Source organism: Maniola jurtina, chromosome 27 (assembly GCF_905333055.1).
Source record: "Maniola jurtina chromosome 27, ilManJurt1.1, whole genome shotgun sequence".
NCBI classification, from domain to species: domain Eukaryota; kingdom Metazoa; phylum Arthropoda; class Insecta; order Lepidoptera; family Nymphalidae; genus Maniola; species Maniola jurtina.
The window spans coordinates 340,134-361,052 of record NC_060055.1 but is presented as its reverse complement, the minus strand read 5'-3'; the positions used below and the strand labels follow the sequence as shown (position 1 = coordinate 361,052).

The window sequence follows — 20,919 nt, the reverse complement described above, 5'->3', positions numbered from 1 at the left end:
GAACCGTAACACGTATTTCATGACCGTAATAGGTAGTAAGTTAAAATTTTCACAAAGTACGACGTACGACGACCTTCCTGGAGTAGTGAGCGCTGTGGTCTTATTAGTGGAAGGTCCCGGGTTCGATTCTCGGTAGGCAACTGGCAAAGCCGTGCCGTCAAGCGATTTAGCATTCCGGTACGACACCGTGTAGAATAACTAAATACCAAAGGGATATAGGTTTAATAAAAACTGCTATACCCCTACCAGGTTAGCCCACTTCCATCATACAGTGCATCATCATTAATCACTTACCACCAGGTGAGATTGCAGTCAAGGGTTAACTTGTATCTGAATTTAAAAAAAGTGTGTATTACTATTGCCGCTATTATAGCAACAAATAATACAGACAGACGGACGAACAATCGTGGCTTAGTAATTAGGACCCCTTGGCAACCTTCGGGTACGGATTACGGAACCCTAAAAAATTGTGGTGTATCTTCAATAAGAATTCTGAGAATTTCCACCCGAACAAAACCGGGGGTCAAATTAAGCTAATAATAACTAATAACTAAAAGACAATGGATTAAAAAAGGGCATTTATGAATTGAGCAGTTTTCCGCATAGCGGCACGGGCGCATGGCGCAGTATTGCTGGATTGGATGTGTTGCCAGCGCACAAATACTGCCTGCTTTTAGGGAAATTTATTTTCACGTTCTAACATGGTATCAATATTTAATGGGCCAGTTTATTACTACCCGACTGTGGTAAAGCCAAAAGGAAGGGTTATGATTTTAGCAGTCTATGTATGTATGTACTATTTTTTTTCGACATTTTGCACGATAAATCAAAAATTATGCATAAAAATAAATAAAAACCTGTTTTAGAAAGTACAGGTAAAACCCTTTCATACGATACCCCACTTGATATAGTTATATTACTTTGAAATTTATAACACATTTTAATTTTTTTTGTGATGTATCCACAAATTTACGGTTTCGGATTTTTTCCTTTAGGTACTTGTGCTACAAGACAACCAAGTAGTTAAGTCAACGGAAAGCACACTATAGGTCTTCTTGACAGACACGACAGATGGACAGACAGACAAACAGACAACAAAGCGATTCTATAAGGGGTCCGTTTTTCCTTTTGAGGTACCGAATCAAAGGAAAGGAAATCTCGGGTAATTTGAAATGGGACAATTTTAGTTCGCGTGTAGCAATACTGGCTCAGTACGTCTCCACCGCGGCGTACGGATCGGGTGAAATCGTCCCAGAAAATGGGACCCTACCAAAATATCCACCGAAAATCATTATGAAACGTTAACTATTAGTTCCAAACTAAAAAACTATGTTAGTGGCGTTATAACGGTCGGTGCGTACGTAGTTTTAGTTTTTAGCTAGTGGTCCTTGTTTCGTCGTAACTAAAATGTATGTGTTGGTAAGACTTTTGCTCGTGTTTAGCGATATTTAAAAAAAAACCCTAAAATTATTTTTTATTTTACTCTGTAATTTAAATTTTTTTAAATAGAAAAGGTCTTTTAAAGTGCGCGAACATTTTGTGTTACAGTTTAAAAATCGTGTTTAAATATAAGCGGTTATAAAACAGTAAAGTAATTAAAATTACGTAAAGCAATACAGGTAGTGTTTAATAAAAAAAAATGTCCTCTTTTTTGTTAAATTGTAGTAAACAATGCTTGTTTCGGACAGGTTCTGCTTAAAATCAATAAATGTCTGCGCATAGCATTGCCGTACCTACGTTATGAAGTCACGAAACCTAGGTAAACCTTGCTTTTTAATAACCTCTTAATTAAAAAAAAATAACGTTTTATTATAAAGTGTACATATTAAAGAACCTAATTTAAAAAAAAAAGTAAAACTATATAAGAATTATTGCATTTAGCGATCATGAAAAACTAATATAATATTTCGAACTATTGGTGACTAAAATTACACTAAAGTTTGTTAATTCTAGAAACTAAAATAGATTTTGTAACTAAAATTAAATTCGAACGCGCGTATTTTGAAATACGATGTCGGTTCCCGCCAATTCGCCTGTCAAGAACGTGTGATAATTTTTTACCATGCGCTAAATAAAAACATTAGGGATGTGCGCTTTTTTATCGATACATTTTTATATTAAACACTCTTTTATTTAATTTTATCAAAATAAATGCATGCTATGTTCATTGAATTAAACTAAGATTTTACATTTTATTAACAGGTCAATAACAAAATAGTGATATAATCAGTGACAAAAATTAAAAAAATTGCTTTTTTAAATAAGTTAAATACCTACTTTACATTGACATTCAAATCAGAAAATTAGTTTCAAAGTATGCTTTGTGTTACATAACACAACTGATAGCTAACTACATAGTCCTAGATAGTTTGTACAATTTTAATTTGTCCAATTGCCTGTATTTTTATAGGAAAATATTAAGTAGTGATTATATTAATAGGTACTTACCTACGTAAAGTACGTTGCAGTGACATGTTAAAATAAAATAATTACATATTAGAATCAAATTTAATTTTAATAGCTTAGTCATTAGTGAATAGTTGCATTTTAACCGTAAAAATAGAGTCGGTAAAATATATAACCTAGCGTTTTTATTTTATTGTATTTTCTCGTTCCATTTAACAAAATTACACAAAACTTTATTTATTTACAAAAATAAATTAAATAGATACCTAGTAAAATCCTAGTAAATACTTACCGTAGTTTTGAAAACCTTGTATTAGTCTTTGACTAGGTACTAACTACTAACCTAAGAAATATTTTATGTAGAAATCTTTTTTTACTCCATTAAAAAAGTTTTTATATTTCATCAGGTATGTATGTGTGAGGATACGTAGCGAGCATATCGACCAATAAGATCCCTTTACATATTTTCATTACACCTTTATACAATTATTATAATTGATGAATTCCTATAAGACAAAGTTGTATGGAAGCAATTGGCTGTGCTTATTTTCATCACACACTTAAATGATTATTTTTATTGTAGAATTTCTTCATGACAAAGTTGTATGGAAGCAATCGGCTGAGCTTTAAGCTGCCCACAAGATAATGTAGATACTAAAGTAAATTGTTACATTGTGTAACTTTTATGATATGAAAAGAGCTGAATTCCTTGCTGGCTCTTCTCAGTTGTATCTGTTTTCCGAACCGGTGGTAGAGTACCAGAATTCAAAGAGGTACCAAAGAGACACTATAGTTGTCTTCCACGAAATAAATTTTGATTTTTAGATGAGCTTTCATTTTATTTGAATGAATTTTCATAGCTTTATATGAATAAATAAATAAAATAATTATTTTGTATGAATTCATACTTTATATGAATATGAATATCCTATTCGTGATATTCATACACCTACATCTCTTGCTACATATCCTCTCTCATGCCTATACTGATAATCTATTTTACGATAGCTTGCTTAAAATGTAAGCAATTATTAGCAAATCGCAAGTAATTTTTTCGCAGAAATGCGTAAGCGACATCCGTGGGGTTCCTGAATCTAGAGTTTGATGTTTCAACTTTCACTTGTACCTAACTTAGTTTCATTTTTAACGTAACTGGTAAGGGGCCTCCATTTTTTTGAAACTCGTAGGTGTCAAGAGATGCGTAAACCTCGCGCCTGTATAGTATACTAAAGTTTGTGTTGCTACGCCTACTATATGTCACACAATGAGCGTATAATTTGTCTTAGCTTTTTAGATTATAGTTTTTCGAACTTTCCCTTTTATATGTATAATAATAGCAGTGGTTCGCGCTAAGAACAAATGAACGAATACATTGTAAGTATTCCATAAAATATCAGTAAGAATGTCTTAAGCGCCATGTATATCACGTCGCTTACGTGTTTTTGCAAAAAGTGATTTGTGATTTGTTAACCTCTTAAGTACGCTAAGAAAATTAGATTACCTAACCTAGTTAGTAGGGGGGCAATAACTACTAATTACTAAGACTGGAATCCATAGAGCGTCTCTAGACTCTATTAGACTCTAGAGTCAAAAATTCAAATTCAAATTATTTTTATTCAATTAGACTTTTAAAAGTTCTTTTGAATCGTCAAAAGCATCAACCACTGGTTCAGAATGCCTTTCCTACCGAGAAGAACCAACAAGAAACTCGGCGAGCGGAAATGAGACAGATTTGTCTCTGAAATAAATCTGTCTGATTTTCACTCTAAGGGTCAGTGTATACAGACGGAATGGAGCTGAGTTTTTTGATAACAGCTTGAAGTACGCTCTATAGATCTCAGGTTAAGTCTGAGTTAACCTACAGGCGCTAAGGTCGTAAACCATGTGTATCTAACAGTAAATATATACGTCAACTCGTGAAGCGATGGACCAGTCCAGCTGAAGCCGGGGCGCAGTTCACATCACGGACGACCGGAAGAGACCCAAAATGCGCTGGATTTTTCCCGTTCCAGGTAATTTTTTTGATTCATTTTCTCATTTTAGGGTTCTTTTTAGGGGATTGGAGATATCTAGCGAAACAGATAAAGTTGAAAACTAAAACCCGACTGCGAACGTCCTAAGTAAATAAACGCTGAAATATTATAGTAAAATTGTTTTCTTGTCGCTTGGTATATTTTAATGTTGTAGTACATTTATATTCATGAACTCAGAATTTTTCTCCTCTTTCATTTGACATCCCACTCGATACAATAGCAAAAAAAAATTTTGGAGACCCCCACTTTTCTTTATATAACATCCGTTAGGTCAAATTTTTTTGTATAAAATATAGCCTATCTCACCCGGGCCTTTACAACAAATCAATTGACACCTCATTGATCAAAATCGGTTCAGTAGTTTAGGCGTTACGGTGGAACACACAGAATCTGGATACAAACATACATACTTCCTTTTTGCTTTGCCGCAGTCGGGTAACAAAAGAATCCAAGGATCACTTCGTTGTCTGTCTGTCAGTCAAGACCCGTCAAGGGAATGTAAACCTACATGGTACTTCCCGTTGACCAGGAATCATGGAAGTCAGGAATGTCTTTTATAGAAAGATATTCAAAGATTTCCCATGAAATTTTAAGAATCTAAATAAGGAAAGCCACCGGCATCAACAAGTATAATTATGTAAATAAATATTTTCTTTCTTTTCTGAAAATAACTCTTCACTCTTAACGTATAATTGCCTACTCCTGTTTGATGATTTATCTACAAATGATATAAATTCACAAGTGTGCCAATTGGCAGACATGTTGAGTGCAACTTGTACCTAATTGAATATTTTCCAGTTAAGTTTTCAATTGGGTCATTGAGTTGAGAGGAACTATATTATTACATCCTTCCCAGTTTCCATATAATGTAACAATATCTGTATTGCAATCTGACACCTACATTTTTAGATTTCCATAGTAAACAAAGAACCTTTAGATATATGTAGTTTCACCGTGCTCATCAGTCTGTCCGTCCGTCCGTGGCTTAGCTCAGAGTTTATTAAGTAGGTATTTACTGGAAATCTGTAACTTGCTAGAAAGCTTGAAAAGAACATGTTCAATCCTATCTCCCCTACCCGTAAAGTTTGGTAATTTTTTTTACGATAACAGACTCAGTGTGTGATAGTGTGATGTTAGTGATAATAACCGGGATTGAAGGCTTAAAGGTGCCCACGCACTTGAACTGAACTGCAACTGAACTGCGCGTCGCGGCAGCGCCCCGCACGATATTCTCGATTCGATATAATATATATATATATCGTGCGGGGCGCTGCCGCGACGCGCAATTCAGCTGCAGTTCAGTTCAAGTGCGTGGGCACCTTAAAACGTGCAGATACGGAGCACCACTACTTATCGACAATTTTCATATGTAAAAACGTCGATTAATTAATTATCGACATTAAATAACAAGAGACAACCCTACAGGTAACAAATCTTTAAACTCGAGTAGGTAAGTAGCTAGGTACTCAAACTAATTCATACTCTGCTTACATCACCCACCCCTTTCTTATCGTATGGAGTAGAAATACGTCACAGATGTCAGATGCTTGGACTCGTGCCAAGTACAGACAAGCAACACCCCCTCTACACTGTGGGGATACGCTATGCGCAATGTTTCACTTCCCTAAATTATTGGACCACTGGGTCAAACTATACCTTAGATACTAGATGATGCCCGCGATTTCGTCTTCGTGGGAACTTCGTTTTTCACACTAATATCACACTAATATTATAAAGGCGAAAGTTTGTATGTGTGTGTGTGTGTGTGTGTATGTTTGTTACTCCTTCACGCAAAAACCACTGGACGGATTTGGCTGAAATTTGGAATGAAGATAGATAATATCCTGGATTAGCACATATGCTACTTTTAATCCCGGAAAATCAAAGAGTTCCCACGGGATTTTTAAAAAACTACATGCACGCGAGCGAAGTCGCGGGTATCAGCTAGTTTAATCATAAAGTTGTCATAAAAGTTAGATGCGAGATGCGTCAGAAATGCCAATTATTACCTACAGCTTTGATCGCGAAACGTCTAAACAATTGTAAATTACGACTCCAACCATCTACCTTGCACATAAATAAAAGGAAAAGGTGACTGACTGACTGACTGACTGACTGATCTATCAATGCACAGCTCAAACTATTGGACGGGTCGAGCTGTTTGGCGTACAGATAGCTATTCTGCCGTCCTAACAAAGAGTGCAATAAGTCGAGTTTTTGGGCAAATTGACTTAAGACCATATCCGTAATCAGGAAAATGAGCTCTAAATTTTCGCCTTAGACGTCTTTTTTGTATCTTCAGTAGTTTCGGTTCTGTTGGTTATCAAAACTGCAATATGTAATATTACGATTTGTAAGTAGCTAATCATAACCGCGAATATCTCGAAAGTAGTCGAAACCTAGTTATTGCTCTCTTCGTTAGGACGGCAGTATTATGACATAGATATCCGAAGAAAAGGATTTTGAAAAATGCCTTCCCTAAAAGGGTAAGATAAGGGGGGTTTTTTTTTAAAAAGAATATTAGTCATTTTTTAATCATGACTAACATTCCCACTTCCCCTCCAACTAAGCGTAAAGCTTGTGCTAGGAGTGGGTCCGACAATAGTGCAAATTTTCGGGTAGGGTTTGAACCGCCGACCTTTCGGATTTCAGTCCGCTCCTATAACCGTTGAGCTATTGAGGCTACAATTTGTAGCCAATTCAATTTTGTTTGGGTTTGGGATTTGTGTAGACCACGCGGACGAAGTCGCGGGCATAAACTAGTAAAGTCATAGATAGGTACAATCTGTGATAACCCCTAGGTACATTCTAAGTAGATACCTAGGGGTTATCTCAGAATGTATTTGCCTAAACTAAGCTGATTACTAGTTTCATGATAACCCCAGTTTGTATGTTTGTTTCATGACGTAAATCTTCTTTACTTACCTTATTTGTCTACCATACAACTTTAGAAAAACCGGCCAAGTGCGAGTTGGACTCGCGCACCGAGGGTTCCGTACTCGGGTATTTTTTGGCATTTTGCTCGGTAAATCAAACACTATTATGCCTAAAAATAAGTGAAAATCTGTTTTAGAATGTACAGGTAAAGCCCTTTCATATGATACCCCACTTGGTAAAGTTACCTTACTTTGAATATTTAAGAAGAATTTTTTTTGAATGATGTAATCACAAATATTCACGGTTTTCGGATTTATTCCTGTTCTTGTGCTATAAGACCTACCTACCTGCCTTTCATGATTCTAGGTCAACGGGAAGTACCCTATAGGTTTTCTTGACAGAAACGACGGACAGACGGACGGACAGACAGACAGACAACAAAGTGATCCTATAAGGGTTACGTTTTTCCTTTTGAGGTACGGAACCCTAAAAAGCTACGATGTTGCTTGGAAACTTATCGAGAGATTACATATAGGATCTATATAAGATTGACTGTTCATATCAGCCGTAAGGGCGCTTGCGCACTCATCTGATCCGAGTCTGTGAATACGGTTATGAAAAACTCGGACCAACTCGGATATTGCTTACGCACTAATCCGATCTCTGATCCAAATCCAAGCTATTCAGTGGACATCTTTGACATATCTACGTGATACGTCCGATTTAAATCCGAGGCACATCCGAGATATTCTCACGGATGACGGAGAGAACTCGGATGACGGAAGTCGGAGCTAGTGTGTAAGCTACCATACAAATAGTTCTATGACTCCTTCGTACCTATTTTTAACCCCCGACCCAAAAAGAGGGGTGTTATAAGTTTGACGTGTGTATCTGTATCTCTCTCACAGACAGATGTCTGTGGCATCGTAGCTAAACTAATGAACTGATTTTAATTTAGTTTTTTTTGTTTGAAAGTTGGCTTGATCGAGAGTGTTCTTAGCTATAATCCATGAAAATCGGTTCAGCGTTTGAAAGTTATCCGCTCTTTTCTAGTTACTTTAACCTTCGGATCGGATAAGTGCGTAACCGCCCTTAGCATTATTAATTTCGGCAGTTACTTAGAACATAAAATTTTGAATGTCTATCAACCAAATGAAAGAAAATAGAACAGCTGTCATAAAACGGATTTATTTGTATTTCACGTAAACTCTAAATGCTCGCGTTTAATGACCTCGTAAACCGCTTTCTGTCTCACCGCGCTGAGTTCGTGTTTGTTCGGGCTAATCTCAGGAACTACTGTACATACTTTACGGAACCCTAAAAACGGTGATACTGCACCCTAAAAACTAAATATACGTCGTATACCTCGTTTTACAGCTACAAAACGTTTGCCAAATTGTAAAAAAAGTACCGGATGTCTATTTTAATGGATCCTTAACATATCACATGTGATACGGGCCATACGATGCTACACGCTTCTATAAAACGTATAATAACTGTCAGTTTGTGGACATAAAGTAGTGAAAAGATTTATCGATATCTGACGCTGCCAACGCCCGCGAGCGCAACACTAGCTGCCCTACTTTGGCGCCATTTGTAAAATAACGTCAATTTATTAATGGCGGTGGCAAGACGTGGGTTCTTGTTAATACTTCAAACGGCTGGAAATTATGTTTCGAAGATATTAATTAATAAGGTACCTATGGGCTATGACCAAAGATCATCCATTCTTCTGTGTTATAACCAGATATTATAAAGGTATGTCTTCTCTATCTAGGTATGCGTAAATTAGTATAACATGAGAGGACTATCAAATAAAGGCGAGCCCTTTATCGCACTAGGTAGTTATTAGTATGTAGGTATATTCGGTATATTCAGGCATTATTTTTTCTTATCAATTAATTAGAGAATGCCCGCGACTTCGTCCGCGTGGATTTAGGTTTTTAAAGATCTCGTGGGAACTGTTTGATTTTCCGGGATAAAAAGTTGCCTATGTCCGTCCCCGAGATATAAGCTAACCCTGTACCAAATTTCGTCAGAATCGGTTATACTGTTGGGCCGTGAAAAGGTAGCAAACAGACAGACAGACACACTTTCACATTTATAATATTAGTATGGATTTAGGTACTACGTAGTAACTTTTCAAAAAATTCTAAAGCTACAGATTTTTATTTTGAAGTATAAACTTGGGATCGGTCAAAACCATGGAAGGAGGAAAATAGTAAGAAGTATTAATTCAAACTTTTAGATCGCGTCACCAACATGCTAAATGCTTACCTATACTTATTTTAAAAACATTCTAGAGAGATATCAAATCAAATTATGTTTTATTCAATTAAACTTTTACAAGTACTTTTGAATCGTCAAACACATCTACCACTGGTTCGGATAACTTTCCTACCGAGAAGAACCAGCAAGAAACTTGGCGGTTGCTCTTTTTAAATATTTAGCTATAAGACATATCTATGGCTATAAGTAACTATGATGTTTCGCGTTTATGATGTATTATTTCATAGTTTTAAATTTTCGCAGTCCCTTTATTATAGTAATATAATATTTTCCTTTTCCAGTTCTCCTCATGTCCTGGTTCGGAGTGGAGCAAGTAAAAGGGAACTCGTGCATCCGGACTGGTAATATGATGTGTTTAGTCTGTGGCACTCTGACGCTGTGTTTAGTCTGTGACAACTGTCAGACGTTTGACGTTAGCTGTCAAAGTGTTTAGAAGTGTTGTGCGGCGCTCGCTTGCATCGACATCGATAAAAAATAAACTATTTTATTTTTAAATCTGGCTGTTTATTTAAGTTTTTTTTTTAAATTAAATTAGCGATGTTTCTCGATATCGATGGAGCAGTGTCAGTTTGTCTTTGTGTTCAGGTTTATAGGAATGTGTGTTTAAATGTTTTTTTATAAAAAGGAATGTGCAAATGCATGTGACCTTGTATTTCTTCCAAATTTCCAAACACAGAGTAAAACACGAATTGTTTCTGTTATACTGTTGTATATTGTGACACTTATTTCCTGTGAATAACTGATTTTTTTACAGTTTTTAGACAATTTTTTTTATGAATTTTTTGACTGCAGAAATTGGAATGGTAAGAAAATGTGGTGAAATTCTAAATTATACACAATTGGCTATATTTTTTTACATAATACTAATTTGTGTGTGTTTTTATGAAATATTTCTTCTAAATTCTATTCTACTCACATATTATTAGTTATTAACTTAGTTATTTTTTAGCAAAAAACCTCTACCCAGTCTACGGTTAATTTAAAAAAAAATAACCACTCAGTTATTTACAGGATATTTTGGTGTTTAATTGAATAAACATTCCCTAAAAAAAGTTTTCGGTTGATATATTTGTGTAGTTGTGGTTTTCTGTATTTTTTCTTTTAGGGTTCCATAGTACAAAAATGAAACTTTAAAGTTTGTACAGTCAGTCTGTTTGCTACATAGAAAAACCTATACTCAAATTTTGAAAAAAAAAACTTTTCATGAAAAACATCATGTTTCTTTCCTGAAAATAAAAAAAAATAGTAATTTTTTTTTTCTGCTATGTCTATCCTTCCGAGCTGTTGAACAAAAATCATTATGAGATTTTTGAATAAGTAAATGTTTCACTTATTTACAAAAGAATGAGACCCAAAGTGTCAATTTTCAAGTTGAATACCCCAGTTCCTAGCTTCTAAACCGCTATTTTGAAAAAAATTGAAAATTCTAGGATATTACGCAGTATGAAGTTATAAAAAAAATATTTTTACTGTTGTAAGACTAATTTTTAATTAGCTCTAGTCGATCAAGATAATGCAGTCGATGTGGTTTAAATTTTGAACAAACAGTATATAAGCGAGAGAAAAAATTCCCTACACAATTAACTTTCTTTCTGATTTTTTCTTCTTTTATGGGGTACAATAAGACCGTTTTTATAAGAATTACTACGGAACCCTATCTTATACGTGTTTTGTCACGCACTTGACAAGTTTATTTACTAATTAAAGCATGGATTTTCAGCATTATGGGCTCTAAGCCTCAGTCCGCTAGTTCGGGCGGAATGCCAAAGTAAGTATTAACTTTATATTAACGTTAACTTAACGGCCTGAGCTCAAAAAGCATTTTAAGCTACACATTTTTAAGCTATACATAAAGATCATACTAAAAATAGGCTTTGCAAGTTACATTTCATATTGTAAAACAAAATGAAAATATAAATAGATATTTTATATATTTAATTATTGATATAATTATTTGTTACATAATACCGTAGACTGGGTCCTTTAAGTAATAGGTATAACTGTCATTCATTTTATATAATTGTTAATGTTTTTGTATATACATTCTCTTTTATGATCATATTTTTATACGCTTATGTTACCAAACATTATCATAGTTTGTAGCATTTTCTGACTTTATTCTTCTTAGCTTAATAAATATACATATACATAATACTAAATGCTATTGCATTATGCAATATATGTAATTATCTTACATATTTTTGATTGAAGCTTTGCATGTGCGTAGATTTTGCGCCTGAATTAGTTAACAAGATAAAGTTGAAAACCCGACTGCGATCGTCTTAATAAACGCTGAAATATTATAGTAAAATTGTTTTTTGTCGCTTGGTATACTTTAATGTTGTAGTACATTTATATTTATGAATTTAGAATTTTTTCCTCTTTCATTTGACACCCTACTCGATACAATAGCAAAAAAAATTTTGGAGACCCCCACTTTTTTTCATGTAATATCCATTAGGTCAATTTTTTTCGTATAAAATTTAGCCTATGTCACCCGGACCTCTACGACAAATCGATTGACACCTTATTCATCAAAATCGGCCCAGTAGCTTAGGCGCTACGGTGGAACACACAGAATCTAGATACAAACATACACACATGTATGTAACATAGACTGCTAAAATCAAAACCCTTCCTTTTGGCTTTGCCGCAGTCGGGTAAAAAAACACTTCGCTGGGATAAATCACTATTTGGTATAAAAGATTAGGTTGAATGTGGCTCAGAAAAATGAGAGCATCCCGACTCCACACAGTCTTGTCTGTCCTACCGCTAAAGTGTAAAAAATAGTTTTGACTGTTTTCTTGCATTTAAAAGACGTATTTTAACCTCTAGTAACCTGTGGTCTGGTCTGGTAGGGTCTGGTCTAGTTTACCAGACCAGAGCCTACCAGACCAGACCAGCTAACTGTAACAGTAGCTATATGATAATCACAACCGCTATCACATAAGAGGCCAGCTCAGGTTTAGTTATAACCACACGTTATAACCGAAATTAGTTGACATCGTTAACTAGAACTGCGGTGTTAATTGACAATTTATTTTGCCGCCGCTCTCCGGGATTAAGTTAACAGGGCTCTCTCCGTCACTTACTCCATACATTCGTAGCCCCAATATCATTTGAATTAAGCAACCAAAGTCCATGAAATTTTGCAGACATATTCTAGAAAATAATATCTGTGCCTGTGGTGTTTTAGATTTTTCTAAAAATATGTAGTTTTAAAATTACAAGGGCTCAAAGATTTGTGTGTGAAATTTTAAGATCGCGTTACTTTGAAACCGAATATTTTAATGGAAATCTGGAAAACCACAGGCATAAATATTAGTTCCCGGAACGTTTTACAAAATTCCATTGAGTATGATTGGTTAGTATTCCAATGAGAGAGGAACTACGTTTGTATGGAGCGAGTGACGCAGAGACCCCTCTTAAGCCGTTGGCTTTGATTATATAGAGCGGACCTCAATTTCCTACTACCTGTACCAATCGTCGGTAAAATGCGACCAAATATCGGAAAATGTGACACAAATTATTTTATTTTGCAAACAAAGTTTAAAAAACATAAACAAAGTTTGTTTTTTAATTGATACAAAGTTTCAGTTATGGAGTTGGCGAACAGAACGACGTAATTGCTTGAAGCAAAATTTTACAAGAGGAGCAAAAACCGAGTAGAAGCTATTGAAACTTTACTGTAATAATACCAATTTTAATACAGACTTCTACTTAGATAAAATTCAAAATTCAAAATATTTTTATTCAATTAGACTTTTACAAGTACTTTTGAATCGTAAAGACTCAAGACCTACCACTGGTTCGGAATGCCTTTCCTACCAAGAACCAGCAAGAAACTCGGCGGTTGCTCTTTACAAAGATTTGATATACAATATTATGCCATGTATAAAAGCAATTGAAGTCCCGCGCATTGCTGGAGCGAGCTGCAGGTCAAATCCACACTCTTTTACCATTTACATAATCTTCGATTGTATAATATGCTTTTCTCAAGAGCATAGTTTGAATAGATAGAGTTGATATAAGCTCATTTTTAGGGTTCCGTACCTTAAAAGGAAAAACGGAACCCTTATAGAATCACTTTGTTGTCTGTCTGTCTATCTGTCCGTCGTGTCTTCAAGAAACCTATAGGGTACTTCCCGTTGACCGTTGAATCATAAAATTTAGTAGGTAGGTAGGTCTTATAGCACAAGTACAGGAATAAATCTGAAAGCCGCGAATTTTTGGTTACAACTTACGTCATTAAAAAAAAAAATATATGTTTCAATTTTCAAAAGGTATAGTTATCTTATTTTCAAAATAAGATAACTATACCAAGTGCGGTATCATATGAAAGGGCTTTAGCTGTGCATTCTAAAATAGATTTTTATTTATTTTTATGCATAATAGTTTTTGATTTATCGAGCAAAATGTAAAAAAATACCCGAGTACGGAACCCTCAGTGCGCGAGTCCAACTCGCACTTGGCTGGTTTTGCAAAAAAAAAAGTATTTTATCAAAAATGTAGATGTCCGTATCTACTTTGCTGCCATCGATTTAATAGTAATTTGCACGTTGCCGCGTCGCGTCGGTTAGTAATAGGATCATACTTGACGCTAATACTGTGGGCTGCTCGCGATACATTTCTAAGCCAATTATCGACTGCATATTAATGTAACGTGCCTACCTACGTAATAATATAATAAACGGAGACTGGATTTAGCTGCAATAAATCCATATTTTCATACTTTATTAAACTACTTATACTTATGTGTTTCAGATACATATATAAGTTATATCGTCATAATAGTATTAGATGGGCTGTGGCATTTTTTTATAAATAGTAATTCATATTCCTTATTATCTTTCTAACTTTTTTATTGATAAAAACTGATAAAAACACTAAAATCATCAAACAGTACAAACATCAAGGATTTTAGTGGTAGGTACTGATAATTTAAGAATATTTTTTTTTTCTAAAAAACCGGCCCAGTCAGACTCGCGCACTGAGGGTTCCGTACTCGGGTATTTTTACCAACATTTTGCATGATAAATCAAAAACTATTATGCATAAAAATAAATAAAAATCTGTTTTAAAATTTACAAGTAAAGCCCTTTCATATGATACCCCACTTGGTATAGTTATCTTACTTTGAAAATTTAAACACATTTTAATTTTTCTCCAGATTTATCGGGGTGCGGCTAAAATGATTCCTAGATGACTGAGTTTTTTTTGTTCTTTACTAGTATTAATATACTACATACAGTATGTGTATAATGTATAGTACAGTATGTACTATACATTATACCTATACTTAATAAATTATACACGTATCTAATGCGAAAATACTAAGTCTGTCCGTTGCAGAATTTTATTGACCTTGACAAAGTTTGGCATATACTTACTTTACTTTTTATTTTATTTTATTTACTAAGGAACACTAACAATATACATATTATCATTATATATATACTTACTTACAAACTATTACATAGACTGATATGCATATCAATGACTAGTGTCCACAACATTTTTGTAAAGCGCCAGGTAATCATGATATTATAATAGATTTAATAGATATAATAGATACAAGTACTTAAATAATAGGTTAATAAAACATAATTACATTATAAAAAAATTTAAAAAAAAAACCTGCCTACCTAGTCCTACTACAGAGATACCTAGATATAAGTTTCAGTAAAGTTTCTATCGAAAAACTAGGGTAGGCTAATAAGTAAAAGTGGGCTGAAAAACGCTTGAATAGGCAGTTCTCATATGCCTAGCGTGTCTAGGTCATCTGTTCGGAACTACGTGTGGTGATATAATGACCCGCGTTGTTGGAAACAGTTAGCATTTTAGAATTTATAGCACGAGCACTGAAAATGCGACCCTGATTTGCATATTATACTCGCTGAAATTTTAATCGTTGTTTTCCCGAAGAGAAATGATTTTTTCATGGTACTACAATCGATTTATAAGTTTAAATAATTATTATAATCAAAAATGGCAATTTAAAAAAAAAAGGTGGTAATTGTTCCTCTCAGTTTGTTTCGTATCAGAAAAATTATCGATATCGATTACTCGGTATGTTATGTCACCTCACTAGAAAATTGCCTTCTCGACCTGTCGCGAACAAAACAAAGCGTGTAGGTAATAATTCTTATTTCATTTAGGTAACTTGTACTTAAAATTTCTTTGGATAAATCATACTTATAACATGACAAATTAGGTAGGTATGTAGTAAGTACCAAATACCTTGTGTTCCGTAGATTTCAGAGAGTAGGTAGTATATTTCAAAAAAAAATTCAAAATTCAAAATGTTTTTATTCAATTAAACTTTTAGTCAAAAAAATCTACCACTGGTTTGGAATGCCGTTCCTACCGAGAAGAACCAGCAAGAAACTCGGCGGTTGCTCTTTTCAAGTACATATTCAATTTACAATAATATGGCTATATTTCTGTGATATATTCCTTGATACTTCTCTCTGCTAGCTGACAAAATAATATGTAGGTAAAGTAATTTTTAAACTTGGTAGGTTAACAATATTAAACCCTACAATTACTACTTATACGTACCTAGTTTAGTTTTCTGAAGGTTTCACTTATACCGCGTGTGAAACTGCACACATGTTTTTTTTTAAATCACCGCTTTGCATGCAGATGCATAAAATATAAATCTAGGTATATTCATTGCTTGAGAATGCTTTTGCAAACAACAGCTGATTTTTAATAAAGTTAGTAGGTACTTATTTCATTTGTTCAGCTGATGGTAAGTGACCACCGACTTCTCTGCAAATGTGCATACTGTCATATTTTCTTCATTAGCTAGTCTGGCTTACATTTGGTCTTTGTGCTTTTATAATAAAATTACACAGGTGTTTTTATTTGCGACAAATTAAGAAACTTCTAGGTAACTACATAAAAATGTAAAAATATAAGTAGACACCATTAAATATTATATTCGATATAAAATATCGGTAATATAATAAATCTTTTATCAATATGATTAGGTATCTACCGGTAAGTAACCATAATATCACATCACTAATATTAAAATATTTTCTAAAGGTCATTCTACACTACGTTTACTATAACTTGTCCCTTACCGTCATGTTGGCACCATTGCACTTCTAACAGTATACCCCCTAGATCATTAAAAAATATGTAAAAGGAATAAAAGGACTTCGTCTGTTGGTGTTAGCTGGCGGGCGTGCTCTGCCTTTTTGGAGTGTTTTTTTTTTTTGTTAAAACTGACTGGAAAGCGCTCTAAGGGGGTGCCGTGCGTGTGTCGGCGAGCGCCGGCACAGACGGGGTCCATACTTGTATAGTTTAACTAACTTGTTACAAATAACTACAAACTTGACATTGGCTAATCTTTGTAAAGCCAGACGAGAGAAAAAAAGGACCGGACAAAGCAATGGTGCCAACATGACGACAAGGGACAAGTTACTGTGAAGTCTGTATATTTTTCTCTACGTAGTAATAGTGATGTTCATGCTGCATGAAGTTGTATTTGACGTCGATGAAAAAATATTGAATTTATTTAAATGTAATTCAGAATTTTTACCTAGAAAATGTGATATTTTTCGTCCTCCCACGAAAGGGTATCATAATTGCCAAAATACTCATTGGATTTTGATAAACTATATATCTTTTCCTTCTTCCTTTCTTTCAAATGAGAAAAAATAAAGTCCTAATAAATCTGTCGAGTTTGAAATAAAAGGTCTCCTTGTGAAGATTCCGATGTTTTTATTCCATTACAAGTTAGCCCTTAACTGTGATCTCATATCTGGTGGTAAGTGATAATGTAATCTAAGATGGCCGCGGACCAACTTGGAAGGGGTATGTCAGTTTTCGTAGCACTCAAACCCCTTATCAATTTTTATACGGCATCGTACCGGAACGCGTAATCGCTTGATGGCATTGCTTGTAGGGTGGTAACTAGCCTCCAGACAAAATATAAAATAACTTGCATGTATAAATATGGCGTTCATCCGTGGTGATATTTTTTCACATTAGGTGGATTTGGCATTTTGAACTTTATCTCGTTTGTCATAAGACTGATAATCCTGTCCGCAGCGCGCACGATATACTGCTACGAGTGTGACAGCTGGACGGACGCGCGCTGCAAGGACCCCTTCAACTACACCGCCCTGCCGCGCGACCAGCCGCCGCTGCAGACCTGCAACGGCTGCTGCGTCAAGATGGTGCGCTACTCCAAAAGTCGTAAGTGTACAAATAAATAAAAATAAAATAAATAATATTTAGTTCACAAAAAAATTTATTCGGTATTTATACGGTTATTAACTTGCAGAGTTCTACATAAAGCTGTCAGATATATCTTGTACGATGGTATGGAACCCTTTTTGTGCGAGTCCAGCTCGCACTTGACCGGTTTTTTAATCTTGAAACGACAATAATTTAACTTCCGAAAATTCTCTTTTCCAGCGTACGAGGTAGTCCGTCGAACTTGCACCTCGCAACTCCAAATAAACCTGTTCATGGTCGACCACGTGTGCATGATGGAAAGTACAGGCACGGGTCACATGTGTTTCTGTGAGGAGGACATGTGCAACCGCGCATCGACTGTCGACATCACGCTGGCGATCACAACACTAGCGTTGCTCGCATGTGCATGCTGCAGGTGAAGTAGGACGCTAGTGACGGCTGAGCGTCGATCGGTTTTATCGATTGGTCGGTTTTGTCAATCGGTTATCATTAAATGATATTGGGAGTATCGGTAAATTATCGGTACCGTTGAAAAGTTCTAATGTCGCCAATCAGTTACCGTTAAATGGGTGATATGAGATATCCATTGGGTGGGTTTGATTGTAGTTAGCGATTGGTATCGGTTGATGTCGATAGGATTAGAAATGGTTATCAAAATAGTTTCAGTTTTGATAAAATTTTGATGACTATCAGTTTTATCGATTAGTCGGGTTTATCAATCGTTTATCGTTGAATGGTATTGGAAGTAACTATTGATAAATTATCGATACAGTTGAAAATGTAGTTCTAACGGTGCTGTCAATCGGTCAACGTTAATTGGATGATATCCATTGGGTGGGTTTGATTGTAGTTAGCGATTGGTATTGGTTGATATTGATAGAATTAGTATAGTTACCAAAATTGTATCCGTTTTGATAACTTGGTGGTTCGTGATCGTTTTGTATTTCTATGATTTGGATAAAAATTATTCAATGTTTATAGAAATTCGCAATCGATATCATCCTTTCAATATTCGCAAGCGACAACGATGTTACGAAATATTCCTTTTAACAAAATTTCCAATCGACAGACCTCGCACAGCACGAATTCGATAAATTCAGTTGTAAAACTTTGGTATCGTATCGATATATTTTTGAATTGCGTCCGTTTTTTATAACGTTACGCACGCATGGCCAGTGTCGGGCACGAATCAAAATATCGATACGGTCGATCGACGGACTCAGCGCAGCCCTAGTATTAATTAAATTTTTCGTCCAATCGTAGTTTGTAGACATAGTTTTCGAAGGTGCTTAGTTTTCACAGAGCATTTTGAAATAATATGAAAAAATAGACAAAAAAAATACTCTTACTAATATTTTTTCATTCACATTCCATTTTCTTAAATTACTTACTTAATTTTTGTATGACAACCTTTTCATCGCTTATCATAAAGAAAATATGAAATAAATTCAAATTGTATATTAAATAAGCTGATATTTTGATAGTATGACTCAATTGCATTTTTTTAAATAAGTATTATAATTTTCCACCTAGTTAGCTATATTGAATTGGCTACTAATAAATCTAGGCGCGCGACCAATTTTATGAAGTTTCGTTTTCTTTAACGATTTTTTCAAATTTACAATACTTTTGTAGGTATCGAAGTCTTCGCGTGATTTTATATTTTACACCTTTGCGTCTTTCTCAAATCTAACGAATAAAAAAACAACTAGTGTGAAAACTAAACGCTTATATTTTTTTTCGACAAAGACATTTTCGCTATACTAAAGTATTTTTAAGGGAATCGACGATAAATTAGTAAGTTACAAATAAATAGTTAGCTCTCCAATATTCAAATGACAATTTCTAGCGTGTAAATAATGCTCGGGCCTCGGTCACATAGTGATGGGACTGATTATATCGATAACATTCGTCTCGATATGGATCCTGATTCTCTATGGCATTGAAATCGTAGGAAATCGTATCTTATACATTTTGTGACGTCACATTTGATTCCTCTTCATACAATCTGTCAAATTTGACGTAATGTGTGTGTTGTAATTTCAACGTCATAGCGCGTAAGGATTCAGCCGTTCTAGAACCAAACTCGGGATAATGAGAATGCAATCATTATAACTTTTGCTATTGGCTGAATTCACTGTACCTACTCTTGCTAGTTCCATATAAGCTGCACCAAAAAATAGACAAAATAATAAATAACACTTGCAAGTTTATTTTACAGGACTTATTTGTTATAATAACAAACAGCGTTATAACAAAAAAAAATATAAAAAAATATGTAAATAATAATTTTAAAACATCTCTGACATCATGTCAGGGGAAGCAGCAACACTTGTCGAAACAACAAAAAAAATAGTGATGCATTATAACGTAACGCAAAAGTTATAACGTTAAGAATATTTTTAACATTATAATTTGTGCGTTTGTTTAGCCCAAAGCGTTTCTCAGCTTGTAGCTGTTTTTGGACGTAAAGACAGATATAATGTGTGAGTAATGAGTGCGCTGATATTTTAAGAATTATTTCTATATTGGTGCGAGTTATAATTGAACCAATAGCGAAAGAGACATTTGTAAGGATTACGATTATCGCATTGAGTTTGGTGCTAGGAGCGGCGCCAGGAACTAAGCTAGAGGAATTGTGGCACGCGAAAATTAACGCTCGGAATTTCACTTCAACCATTGCGTGGTACCTATACAGAACCGGAACGCTAGCAAAAACGAAAACAGGTAATAGGACTGATGCTTACTGATAATAAATCACAAAAAAATCTTTAAACAAATGTTTTAAAGGTTCTTAATGTATTGCAAATAAAACATCTGACTGACGCTAGAGTTCAACGAACGTTCCGTAAATAGACCACTCGGAGTCAATGCCGCGTAGTAGGCGGGGAATTGACCCGAGTTTTGCACGCTATAAAATGAGGGTTTGAAAAATACTAAATCACTAAAACTAAAAGATAAGGCAAATGGTTAGTGGCATTGGATTGTGTTAAGGTAGTTAAATAATAACGCTTAGTTTTTGCTAGCGTTCTGGTTGAACCCTGTATCTGAGCATAAATTCCCCTTCCGTTCTACGATATTAGTACAGGAGTGTCAGTTG

General features: G+C 34.8%; 1 protein-coding gene across 5 annotated transcripts; it reads left to right on the top strand.

Annotated features, from left to right (window-relative positions):
- Positions 1 to 1,216: 1,216 nt before the first annotated feature.
- Positions 1,217 to 20,003, top strand: LOC123879181 (protein quiver). Of its 5 annotated transcripts, none has more exons than XM_045926778.1 (6): positions 1,217 to 1,353; positions 4,304 to 4,418; positions 9,887 to 9,946; positions 11,326 to 11,373; positions 17,670 to 17,816; positions 18,039 to 20,003. In XM_045926778.1, exons 2-6 carry the CDS (start codon positions 4,394 to 4,396, stop codon positions 18,236 to 18,238), a joined length of 480 nt encoding a protein of 159 aa, XP_045782734.1. In that variant the 5' UTR covers positions 1,217 to 1,353; positions 4,304 to 4,393; the 3' UTR covers positions 18,239 to 20,003. The 5 variants fall into 5 exon arrangements, with proteins under 5 accessions (XP_045782734.1, XP_045782733.1, XP_045782732.1 ...); XM_045926777.1 differs by having other exon boundaries at positions 4,271 to 4,418; XM_045926776.1 differs by having other exon boundaries at positions 1,217 to 1,419.
- Positions 20,004 to 20,919: the final 916 nt, after the last annotated feature.